This window comes from Aplysia californica, unplaced genomic scaffold, assembly GCF_000002075.1.
Source record: "Aplysia californica isolate F4 #8 unplaced genomic scaffold, AplCal3.0 scaffold01102, whole genome shotgun sequence".
Lineage (NCBI taxonomy): Eukaryota > Metazoa > Mollusca > Gastropoda > Aplysiida > Aplysiidae > Aplysia > Aplysia californica.
This window is the reverse complement of record NW_004798372.1, coordinates 46,600-59,541: the sequence shown is the minus strand read 5'-3', so window position 1 is coordinate 59,541 and position 12,942 is coordinate 46,600. Positions and strand designations below refer to the sequence as shown.

The 12,942-nt window shown below is 39.2% G+C and overlaps 1 protein-coding gene across 1 annotated transcript in view; it reads right to left on the bottom strand.

Annotated features, from left to right (window-relative positions):
• LOC101857846 (TPR repeat-containing protein DDB_G0287407) overlaps positions 1 to 12,942 on the bottom strand; it is a 45,749-nt gene that overhangs the window by 6,419 nt on the left and 26,388 nt on the right. The window contains exons 21-26 of the mRNA XM_005111691.3: positions 10,524 to 10,642; positions 9,087 to 9,234; positions 6,832 to 6,946; positions 4,952 to 5,201; positions 3,809 to 4,034; positions 2,490 to 2,702 (exon numbers count right to left, since the gene is read on the bottom strand). Of these exons, the coding sequence (XP_005111748.1) occupies positions 2,490 to 2,702; positions 3,809 to 4,034; positions 4,952 to 5,201; positions 6,832 to 6,946; positions 9,087 to 9,234; positions 10,524 to 10,642 (1,071 nt within the window). The remainder of the gene's footprint in view (positions 1 to 2,489; positions 2,703 to 3,808; positions 4,035 to 4,951; positions 5,202 to 6,831; positions 6,947 to 9,086; positions 9,235 to 10,523; positions 10,643 to 12,942) is intronic.

Sequence of the window (12,942 nt, the reverse complement as noted above, 5' to 3'; positions counted from 1 at the left end):
TATTATATGTGACCCTCCCGGTCAAAATCAGTCATATGAAGAAAATTTCAAAATTTGGTTGGCATACTTTCTAAAAACTATCACCATTTCACTACAATTTGGGGAAAAATGAAGTAAATAAGACAATATTTGACGAAAATATGGAACTTTTAAGTATGCAAGGATTGGAAACACGAAAAGGAGAAAACGGGCTCCGAAGTTGAGCAACATGTTTCCATAGCAACAGGGGTCTTAGAATTGAGATAGAGACTTGAAATTAAGCAGTTATTTTGGCTATGCCACTACAAGGTAGCACACAGAAATAGAAAACTATTCATTTACAGAAAAAAAGCTCATGGACAAAACAAAATTTTAAGGAGAATGGTCTTCATGTCAAATGCAACAACGGGTTAGGATTGTAGGCCCTATACTAGGTACCAGATACTAAATTTGCAAAGTAGCTGTATGTCAAATTTATCTGTTCCATATGAAAGGCATGTGTCTCCTGTGAATTTTGGTACCATACTTTTACATCTCAGTCAATTTTTAAGAAAATGGCAGCTGTTTTAATTTAATATTCAAATATTGCTAAATTCACTAGTTGGCTGCAACCCCATGTTTGGTAGATAATAAAAGAGTACAAAGTGCACCAAACATCTCCACATTAACAGAGTATAATCACTATAACACAGAAATGGAGCCTATTTTTTTTTTTCAAGACTGTGAGATCATTAAAAATCAGTATTTTATTGCCTCAAACACGATGATCTATCGTTATTTCGATCTTTAAAAAACCCACCGAGCATTGTCCTGGCTGGCGCCGCATCTGTCCCTGTTAGGAGCGATTCGACTTTAACTGTACTGTACTGAGTACTCCCCGGAGTTTCGCGTAAGGATTGACGGAAAATAATTCCAAGCCGATGACTTTATTCTAATAGAAATAAAACTGTTCTTCTATTGGTACCTTTTTTTAGTCAGTATCTCACATAATTCATGTTAAAAATGATCTTTGAAAACTTGTAGGCTTTTTTAAAGGCTTTCTATTTAAACGCCAAAGGCCAAAAATATACCACGGGAAGCCATGTTCAAAACTCTAAAGAAGTTGTTGGCCAATGAAAAGACAGTATTTAATCATCACTCTTTCTTCAAAGCATTCGAATGCATGGGTGTCAATTTTTGAACTGCCAGACCTCGCATTCCCACCGCGAGGGGCTTCACTTTCCACAGCGATTTTCTAGATCCAAATACTCGGAATAACAAACAAATTATGGTAATGTAACGAAAAAAAAGCTTATGTTTTTCAAGGTGTACAGCATTTGGTGTGTTATAGTGAAAGAGCAAAGAAAAAGAGATCTGAATTTCCTCAATGTCACCTAAACCACGCGCTCGGAAGTCTGCGGGTCGGCTTACGTGCCGAGTTTACACTTCCTAATTATACATTTTGCAATAGCACTATAAACACACGAGCGCATACACACATACATGCACACACAAATAAACACATATAGTCACACATACACACACACATGCACATAGACTGCCTCGGTGGCCTCTTGGTAAGGAGTCCACCTTGGGAGTTCTAGAGGAAGATCAATCTTTAGAAAACCCCCACTAAAACACAGTAAAAACGAACTTTTAAAGTCAATCGAAGTGTAAAACTGAAATATCAACAGACCATAACTGAGCAAGCAGGGCACGCTTACACAGTCAGCTGTTTACGTATACAAGCTTGAAGTGGGCTAGGAGTTACTGTTCTTACCTCGTTTAACCAATCAGAACCCGCAACCATTCTTAGTGATGCAAAGTTGTTTATATTTCAGACAATCCATGCTCGAAAAGGGGTCTAAATCTAAAAATAGGGGCAAATGAAGGACGTTGAAGCAATGTGGCCATGAGGTAATGGATCTATAAATAATCTCACAGCTACGCACCAGCAGGTCAAATGTTCAAAAGGGTTTAAGGTCCAAATTCCTCTATCTTGTCACCCAAGCTCACAACAAACCACACACACCTCCAAAATAAATCAAAATAAAATATTTATAGTCGATTATTGTTGTTTATTTTGATCTCAAATGAAGCAGAAGACATTAAACTTTCAATAGATCCAAAAAACAAAAAATTCATAGAAGGTCAATTTTTAGCATTTCGAGCCTCATAGCGCCAAAAAGCGCATTGTGTCTTACGACTGATAATGACCGGGGCGAATAGACATATGTCACTTTTAGATTTCATATTTAAAGAGGGCCCAAGCATAGTGTGAAATTGCGAGCGCCGTAAAACCTCTACTAAAACTAAACTAGCACGGTGGGTTTACCCCCCTCGGAGATAATTAAAAGTATTAAAGTTTAGATTTTTCCCCAACACAATTGTCAGGATCTTATGTCGAGACTACCATGCTCATTTTGGATGTTTGGTTGATGAATTGCTGCCAATCACCCTTGCTCCACTCTGACAAGAAAAAATGGAAAGTAACTAATTCACAATAGCACATTATAAATAATATCACCTACCCTCTCAGCCAAACCAGCGCCTTCCAGTGTGCTAGCTTTTTCCCATAATTCCTGGCACAGGTCAAAGTCACCATTATGTAGTGCCACTTCGCCACTAACCAAAACAAAGCCCTGGTTATCCAGTTCAGAAGGCAGGATTTCCTTGATGAGTGGGTATGCCAGGTCATACTGCTTGCTTAAGCGATAGTGGTCAAAAAGTTTAGTCTTCAGTTTCTGGTAAACAGAAAATATAACAGCTGTTATAAAAGTTTTCAGTAATTGCTTAGTTAAATGCATGAAACGGTACTGTTTTATTATACATATTAAATGATAGTATGAGAAATTAAAAGTAATGAAGTAGATGTTTCCTGAGAACAAACAAGGGAGGGTGAAAGCGAAGTGGGGATACTCATATTTCAAGTTTTTCATGAGAGTGGTTTGTGGGTGCTTCTTCTACAGAAATCTTGTCCTAAGATCTGTTCCTGAGAATCAAGAAATGTTGATAGCCTAGTGGTTATGCTACTGGACTCAAAACCATGAGGTCGTGGGTTTGGGGGGTTAAAGACTCAGGCCTGACATTGTGTCCTTGAGAAAGGCACTTTATACACATTTTCCTCACCTCACTCAGGTGTGTTTATGTATCCTGGCAATAGACAGTGAAAGATATTGTCAGTTTGCATTTCAGAGCCTGTAAAATGGCACTTAGCGCTGTATGCTTCCCAGGAAGCTGAGATTGTTTCAAAATGCTATCAGGTCTGCTAGAGTAGTAATATAGATTGTAGAGTGCATAGATAAAGCTTTCTGTAGGGCAGAATTTGCTCCATACAAATGTATTTATTATTATTATCTGTACCCTATACAATATGGCCATTATTATGTTGACTCACAGTAAACTATCTCTCAACTACTTCAGCTTTCTACACTAAATAAAATCTTCATCAAATACCAGATTTGAAACTGACATTGGAGAACATGGTCCACCATTCATTACTCTCCACAGATGCTCTAAAAAAAAAAGGTACTTCAGAAAGGGAACATTACAGACAAGAGAAAGTTTTCTACCAAATATGTTAGAACGGAGGTTTTACTGTATTACAGTACTACAGTACTCATTGTCTTGTGATGCACCATACCCTCTACTTTGAGTTTGAGGGGAAAGAAAGCAAAAACCAATGTAATATCGCCCACACGACATGCTCTCCTTACTGCTTTTGATGCCACTGCTTTTGTTGTTTTTCTTGTTGTTGTTGCTGTTGTGGTTGTTATTTTTGTTGCTGTTAAAAACTGGGACCCTTGATGAATAAATTAATAAAAATCAAGAGTTGATTGTCTGTACTTACTATAGCATCAGGATATTTCTCCAAGCCTTTCTTCAACACTTTGACAAGAGCATCCTTGTTGCCAGCGCCCTCACACCATATGGCACCAGCATCATAAGTTGTCCATACGAAGTCAGGATTTTTCTCATCCATAGTTTCTAGCATACGCAAAAGAAGTTCCACATCACCAGAGGGCAAGACATAGTTTTGTACCATATAGCCGGTCAGTGAATTATCTCCTGGCCATCTGAAAGGTGCAAACATTAGAGAAAATTAATGCATATTACGTTAATTTCCAAGCTTAATACGAATAAGTACTAATTCCAATGAGTATAAAACTTTTTTTGTGACACTATCTTTTTTTAAAAGGTGTTTTACGCCGCTCGCAACTGCATAAAGTCATATGAGCGTGCGGTACACACCAAACATTTTCAGTTGGGTAGGAAATTTTGAATTTTGCGCGGATGGTGGCTGAACCCTGCTCTTATCGATTTTTGACCACCAAAGGATCTTAAACGAGCGCAGCTTGCACACGGGACCTCAGATTTTTTTGCATTTCTCTGAGAAAGCTAGGTGTAGATCTTACCTACCATAAGATCAGGGGTGTGCCTGAAATACAGCAGTAAGAAGGAGCCAAGGAGAAACAGTAGAAAGGCTGCAGAAAGTGTCAGGAGCCCAGAACAGGGGGCAAAGGAGGTGAAGGGGTGGGGGGAGAAAGTGGAGACGAAAGCAGACAACAGAACATTGTTAGAGAGCAGGAAAGGACGTGAAAGGAGAAAATTTTAGAGCAGAAAATTTTCTATCGCTATGCAGATTCGAACCCGGGACCTATTGAATGAGAGGCAAACATCTTAACCTCAAGGCCATGAGTCCCCCCCCCCCCCCCCCCGTTACATGAATAAAGTTGTATATTCTGTTCAATTTCTCTTTTATTCCAAAACCTTGTCTCCCTAAGACTCCTGAGGACAGCAAATAAGAATTGGGTATGATGCCACGGAAAATGTTTCTAATAGAAAAAAAAGAGCCTTCTGTCATTCTATTGGCAATATTTTACTCAAAAATACAACTTGCTGAAAATTTGATCTTTTCTTTTTTCCTTTCTTTATCTCCTCTATACCCACGATGACCCTCCCCACCTCTTTCTTATCCAATCCATGAACTTACAACTCTTCTAGCGCATATGCCACTGTCAGCTCTCTTGGCCTTGCCGGTCTTTCCTCTTCCGTCAGTTTCTGGTCACAAGAATCCAGAGCGGTAAAGATGTCCTGAGTGCGGAACTTTGGCACCAAGGCATGGCAGGCACAAACATCAGCCACTTCCTTGTACATTTCCAAACTGAGCATGTAAGTCAACATCAGTCGGTGGGTATAGCTGTGGGCTTGTGCCACGATGTTTTCTCTTTTCAGCATAGAAACTGAACAGACAGAAATAACTTTAAAAAATAAACAACTGCAGAACAATATTGGGCCGAAGAGTGGAGCAGAAAGTGAGAGAGAGAGAGAGAGAGAGAGAGTGAGAGAGTGTGAGAGAGAGAGAGAGAGAGAGAGAGAGAGAGGGAGAGAGAGAGTGGGAGAGAGAGAGTGGGAGAGAGAAAGAGTGGGAGAGAGGGAGAGAAAGAGAACAGAGAGAAACAGAGAGAGAGAGAGAGAGAGAGGGATACTTTAAAATATAAACAACTGCAGAACTAGATTGGGACAAAGAGTGGAACAGAAAGCGAGAGAGCAGTGGCGGTGGGTAGTGAAGGGCTTACGGGCTTGAGCCCCTCACCCCCACCCCCTCCCCACCCCAACTCTATCCCTTAGTTAATGAAAGTTTCTTTAATAACGAAATAAGCAGTTGAAACCGTTATGATCGCACGCAATGAACACACAGGTATCAGCTTGGCAGCTTGCCCGTTTATCCAATCATTGTTGTCACCGCTTACAACTATAGTAACCTAACAGCCAATCAAATGTCGTTAGGGCTCAGAAAGAATAAGCCAGTTCCCACGCCCGTCTTTAATGAAACTCTTCTTGGAAAAAGGTAGAAGACTTTTTAAAAATAATACTGCACAGAGGGCTCACGCTCTCCCAGCCCTGACAATGGGGTGAAAGTTTATGACACACTTTCCCCCAGTGACACAGATACCTATGCGCCCATTGGGCCTTTGTTAGGCGCGTTCTATTTTCCGCAACAATACAACCCAATCCCCCTCATTGACGGTATGTGTTTGGAGTGCTGTGTGTTTGTGCCGCTGATATTTAACAGTTATTAATTACATCAAACCACTTTTGAGACAACTTTTTCTTAAGATAAAAACTAATTAGAGAAATTTGGAGGTGAAACGGCTTCGTCCCCACCATCCAGAAGAGCTTAAATTTAACTAAGAACAAAGAGAAGGAAGACAAAGGTGACTCTTCTCGTTTGAATGCAATGGTTCTCAAAATGCCGTGGCTCGCCATGAGTATAGCAAAATCATCACTGTTTTGTTCTTATTGCTTACTTTTTGGTGGTAAAGAAGTGGAAGAAACCCAAGCCCCACCCAAATCTTGGTCCACCCACCGCCACTGAGGAGAGAGAGAGAGAGAGAGAGAGAGAGAGAGAGAGAGAGAGAGAGAGAGAGAGAGAGAGAGAGAGAGAGAGAGAGAGAGAGAGAGAGAGAGAGAGAGAGAGAGAGAGAGAGAGAGGAGAGAGAGAGAGAGAGAGAGAGAGAGAGAGAGAGAGAGAGAGAGAGAGAGAGGGGGGGGAGGGGAGAATACATATAAATCTTTTGACATTGGAATTACCTGCATCTGTGTTGTTGTGGTAAGGCACTACCCTATCACATGCAAGAGGTCAAAGACTGCCTCCTAAATTATCTAAAATGTCGATGGGACAAATTCACATTTAATTTTCTTTCAATGAAAAAAAACAACCCAGAGGAATAATCCAAATAGCCTATATCTGACCCAACAGAGGAGCATGACAAGGAAGAAAAAGAGAAATTCTACAAAAGATCTGGACAAGACAATGAAACAATATTATAGTCTCGGAACTTAACATACTTATAGTTATAGAGGACTTACAAACTCTCAAGAAGATTGGTAAAGCTTCCGCGTGTTTCTCCTGATGGGCAAGGATTCCAACCAAGTTCTCCTGTGTCTGCCACATCTCTGTCTGCTCCAGTTTCACTTTGTTCAGCTGTGGATGGCCAAGGTGGGTTTCGTCGGGTTACAAAATGAATGGATGAAACACACAATAAGGTAAATAAGTGTGTAGTTGGCGGGTGCTCTGGTGTGGTTTGCTCCTTCTTTCCATTCAAACATCTAACATCCTTATCTGTCCTCCTTCTTTTTTATGTTTGTTATTCTCTTGTAACACCTCTAATCTTCTGCACTTATTTGACCTAATTGTGTGGCAAGTGCCGTAACATGCTTAAGGAGACTAAAACATATAGTCGAACCTACTATGACAATCACCAAACCAAGACAATCAACTGTACGAATGACATTCTCACTCCCCCCCTCCCCTTTGCATTTTTTCTGTATCATAATGACACTGTTCAACAGGACCACTTATGTAAGATGACCCCTTTTCTTCTCGACAGTTGGTGGTTGTCTTGACAGGCTTGACTGTAGTTTGTTTCAGTAGGAGCAATGGCATAATAATTGTTATACTGTACAAGGAGAATAAAATAAAAGCAAAACTACAGAGAAATAATTATTTTTGTTTGTCACCTACTTTTTAAAACTAAAGAAGAAAAATTTATTAGTCGTAAACATAATCATATATGATTTGATCAACTTATCACATCAGCAATATTTCTTATCAATTTTATATGATTTGTGTAATGACATGATGGTGATCAGACAAGTGTTATTTAAAACTCATATCTACTCTACCCTCACACAGTGCAGCTCTTTTAACCCGTTCACTGCTGAGCCCGAGATTGTATAAGATTAAAAAGCTGGCCCGGCAGTGAACGGGTTAAACTGAAATTTTCTTCAGGAGATTGCTCAAATTGCGAAGAAAGAACACCCCCAGGGTAATGTCCATTACTATTAGGCAAACCATCTCTATTGCCTTAGTATTTTAGGAAACCTAGCAACTGGTAACAACTGGCGCATATTTAGAGAAGAGAATTTTCAGTAATAAAGCGTACGTCCACCGGTACAGTCGTGTCTGGCTCCTGTTGCTTTCAATGTCTCTCTAGATCAAGATGTTGTGATTGTGATGTCCCGACATTACACTCAGGATTCTATTTTCTTTTAGTTTACCGCTTTAAAAAAAAATATTCAGGTTCTATTTAAGTGGATTGCACTGAATTTACAAAACTGTCTTTTGAAACATAAATATCTACAAAAAGGTTGAGCTAAGTGGAAGTTCAGTGTTTAGATCAGTCAACATACTGATAGCCACATTTCACGAGGAACACATTCAGATATTACTGTAAATGGGTCTTGATTCATTGAGTGTAGCTGGGTCAATATATAAATATGGTAGACATTTGATATAAATGAAACAGAAACACTGAGAAGAAGTAAAAGATGAAGACAAAACCTTACAAATCATTGAAGATCCCAACAGAGTTCGAGAAACTGTTAAAGGACAGAGCTACAACACATTTAAGGAGCTGAAAGCAATGTTCACCAATGAAATAATTCAAAGATTAAAGAAAGTGTGTCTGTTTATTATTTATTTGCATGTATGTGTGAGTGAGTCGTGCAAGATGTCAAGGACACCTCTTGAGTAAGAATATGTGTGTGTGGGAGAATTAAAAATGTGCAAATATGTCTGTCTGTGTGAGTCAACACGGGTAAATCAAGATGGTACGCATGGTACATCATAAGTGTACAGGTGTTTGTGTTGGAAACAGGGGAAAAAAGAAAGCAAAGAAGAACAAGAGCAGCAGCAAGGCTCGGTGTTTGTGTAAGTGTGTGAGCATGCATCTGTGCCAACATGAAGGTTAAATCTCTGCATTTCTATGTACACATGTGTGTGTGTGTGTGTGTGTGTGCATTCAAGTACATAATATACCTATGACGTTATGCTCTAACGTAACAGTAAGAAATAGGGCAACTCTTTTTGGGGGGGGTTCCAAAACCACTGCTACGGCTGATTATAAAATCAATAAAAATCAGGAGTCAGTTTGCAATGAGAACTAAATAGTGAGAAGTAATGTGAGCAAACTTTTGAGTCCCCTCTCATTATTTAAATTTTTTTGGGTCTTTTTTTTTTGCCTTTAAAAAATGTTAAAAAGAAAAGTTACACTAGAGCACAACAGCATCAATATGAATGTGTAAAGCGTGGGGTAACTATTATTTTACACGTAAGGCAATACCTCAAGTATTTTAAGTGCTTTCCGAGTGTACACTTCAGCTTCTGTAAAGTTACGGTGACAGATTATTTCCAGTGAACCCAAGTTCATGTAACACATAGCGATAACTTCATGTTCAGGGCCAACTGCCTGAGATTTTACCTCCAGAGACCTAGTAGAAAATGAAAAAAGACAAGAACATGATAAGGCATCGCTCAGAGGGGGTTAGGGAGTGGGTTTGGGGGTGTGGGTAAGGGGGGGAAAAAGACCCACTGGTCATAAATAAACCCTTTGCTTACTCCCAAATTCTAGCAAAGAGCCCAAGTCAGTCTCAGGTCAATGGGCTGATACTTGGCCATGCCAGATATTTTGCTCTCAGGCCAAGGTGGCGCAGTTCCTTTAAAGTTTCTCCAGGCGACTTTAAAACTTCATTTCAATTTTTTTTTTATATTGGCCAAAGCCTTGAAATAATAGCATTTCATAATCAGTGTCAATCACGAAAAAAGCAGCAAGCACCTGGAAATAGGTCGAGCTTGCAGAGACATTTGTTGAAAAGATTATCAAGCAGTCACTATATGGGTGCTATGCACCATGTGTAGTGTATAACACTGGCGGCCAATTCACTAGCGGTAAAGAGAGGAAATTTATATCAGTTTAATAAGGGCTTTATAACTAAAACAGTTGGCGGATGGCAGGGTAAAGGCACAAATACTATGTTTATATAGGCGTTTCTTTTCATACGTTGGCAAAACATGGCAGTAAGCGGGGGCTGAGGGTATAACAGGGGGCAGTACAAAGAGGTTTGACTGTATAATGAATGATCAGCTTTTCACAAAAAAGTTGCAAAACATTGATTTTTCTTATTCAGTATTTTTAAAATTTCCTGTGTTCATTTACCTCACAATTTAAGAGATAGTGACACAGATGTACACTTGAGACCTTTGGTGCCCTTTTCACCTCATTTTCGTACTTTTTTTTGTTGCTTTTCTCATTTCAACAGGGGTTTTTTCTCACTCAAAAAGATACCCTTCCATATTTTCCACAAGATGTTATTCAGATTTTGCATGTGACTTTCACAATATATCTCAAGTATTTTGAAATATGAATACTGATTCTACATTAATGCTTTACGTTAGGTTTATTTTCTTACCTACCTCTTTATCACCCTCGGGTCATTACCTCAGACGATTCCATAAACACACATAATGGAAGGTTTACACATAAGATGTCATAAGTTTTCATCTGGCTCTCTTCAGACACAAAGCAATTTATGTTCACCATTTCCTTTATTTTGCATGCACTGTTGCATAATATAACCAGCTTTTGGTGATTTCCCCCCAAAAAAATTTTCAATTCTATTTTGATGCATCTATATCAATGTATTGCAAGATCTAAAAGAGCAAAAAGATGTCTCTTAAGAGAAAATGGTACACTTAGATATTATAAGGACAATCATATCACCTGAAGTACATTTCCTTTGCCTGATCTGGTTTGTCCATCCGCCGATAGCATAGGCCCATGTTGGTAAGAAGGGTCCCCACATTAAGAGGCAAGTGTCCAAAAAAATGTTTTTCATAAGTCTGAAACAGTTCAAGGAACAATATACGTATGTGTCACGACATGGTAGAATCAGGCGCTCGTCAATTTTTGGGCATGGCAGGTTGTTGGTACCATCATAAAGCTTGTTCATTTTTCTTGCATTCAATTTCACAAATACCCTTTTATCTCGAATAGAAGTCGAGATATTTGCAATTGAAAGAGGTGGCGGTTACTTGTTTCAGAGGTAAAATTAGTGAGAAAATGGCTGTCAAAATCTGGTGACTTCCTTAGCTAGAGAGTCTTTGGAATTAATATTTCGTGCGCCTTTAATCATCCCTTTTCAGTAAAATCTACACAAAATTGTTTTTAAATGGACGTAGCAGGTGATGAGCCAAAACACAACAATTTGATAAAAATTGTCAAACCGGCAGAAAAATATTGTTTTCTTCAATTTCATTATTTTGACGAGCGCCTGATTTCACCACGATGCCACACATATAGACATATATCAAAAGCTTTGAGTTTGAGTTTGAGCAATAACATCATAAGAGGGGGGGGGGGGTTGGTAAGCATTTTATGACGCTCGCAACTGCATAAGGTCATATGAGCGCGCGGGACACATTAAACATTTTCAGTTGGTAGGAAATTTTGAATTTTGCCTGGGTGGCGGCCGAAGCCTAGTCTTATCGGTTTTAGACCACCAAGGGATCTTTACCTTGGGCAACTTGCACACGGGCCCTCCGAGATTTTTCGCCCTTGTCCTAGAAGGCTAGGTGTAGATCTTTCCTACAAGAAGATCAGGGGTGTGGCTGAAAGACAGCAGTAAGAAGGAGCCTAGGAGTAGCAGTAGAAAGGCTGCAGAAAGAGTCAGGAGCCTAGAGGAGGTGAGGGGCAGAAAGAGGAGACGAAAGCAGACGACAGAACAAGGTTAGAGAGCAGGAAAGGAGGTGAAAGATAATTTTAGAGAAGAACATTTTTTTGGTCGCTTCCCGGATTCGAACCAGGGACCTTTGAATGAGAGGCCAACACCTTAACCTCTACGCCACGAGAGCCCCCATCATATTTAGTGTGGGAATAAAAAACAACGCATACTGACAAAAACAAAAGAGGAATAATATACAAGCAATGATGCTCTCCAACCATCCACCAGCTTTGGGTGTCTGCCAATAAAATGTGTGAAAACACACCAGCAATTAGACAGAACAAGATAACAAGCAATTCAAAGACTATCTGTCGGAGATTAAATGCACAAAAAATGTAAATTTTCAGTTTCAAGGGCTCTCAAACTATGGAAGTCACACAACTTTGGCGGCCATTTTCTCACTGATTTTACCTCTGAAATCAGGCGACCCTGACCTCCTTCAAACACAAATATCTCGACTTCCATTCAATATAGATGGATAACACAAATATCTCGTCTTCCATTCAATATAGATGGATAACACAAATATCTCGACTTCCATTCAATATAGATGGATAACACAAATATCTCGACTTCCATTCAATATAGATGGATATTTTTAAAACCAAAAGCAAGGCAAATAAACAGGCTTTCAGATGATACAAATAACTCCATATGCCTGAAAACTGACGAGCGCCTGATTCCACCGCATTGTGACGCATATGAAATATGAATGCATAGATCAGTGAAGAAAATGTTACCGACTGTTCTCATTTGATGCTTCTTTATTCTTTTAGCCCTGTCCCCCTCCCTTTTTTCCTCTTTTCATACTTCACATCTTCGATCTCCCTTGTTCTTGGATTCTTTCTCAAAGTCTACTCTCGTTCTCCTTCTCTTTTTATTAGTAAAAGGCTCTCTTCATTTCTTAATTCAACTTCCAGCGCTGCTCAGTGGCGACGAGGCTCTAATTACAGATCTCTGTATTTTGGATAGTTTTACTACTCTTTTTATATTGAATTTAAATGAGAGTAATATATATTCAAATTTCTTATGTATACCTGCATGTGTTTTTACGGTCCTGTACAGCCAAGAAAAATTTCCCTCTGGGATAATAAAGTATTATCTTATCTATCTTATCTTATCTTAAATGAATTACCAAGGGTCCCAATGGTTTTAGCCTGTTTTGAAATATTAAAATGGCCTCTAAGCTGGGATCCCCATCATGATACCTAAAATTTGACTTTGTAATGGGTTTTTTCTGGTTTAAAGAAAGTTTAGCCTGATGTCAAAACAAAGACCCCCCAAAACGTTCCCTCCCTTTTTTGTACTGTTGATTTCTTCCTTTCATCTCAGAATCTAGATCTATTTTATCTTTCGGACAATTTCTCCCTCGAGCTAGGTGAACATAAACATTATTATGAGTTAGGTTCCACATCATTT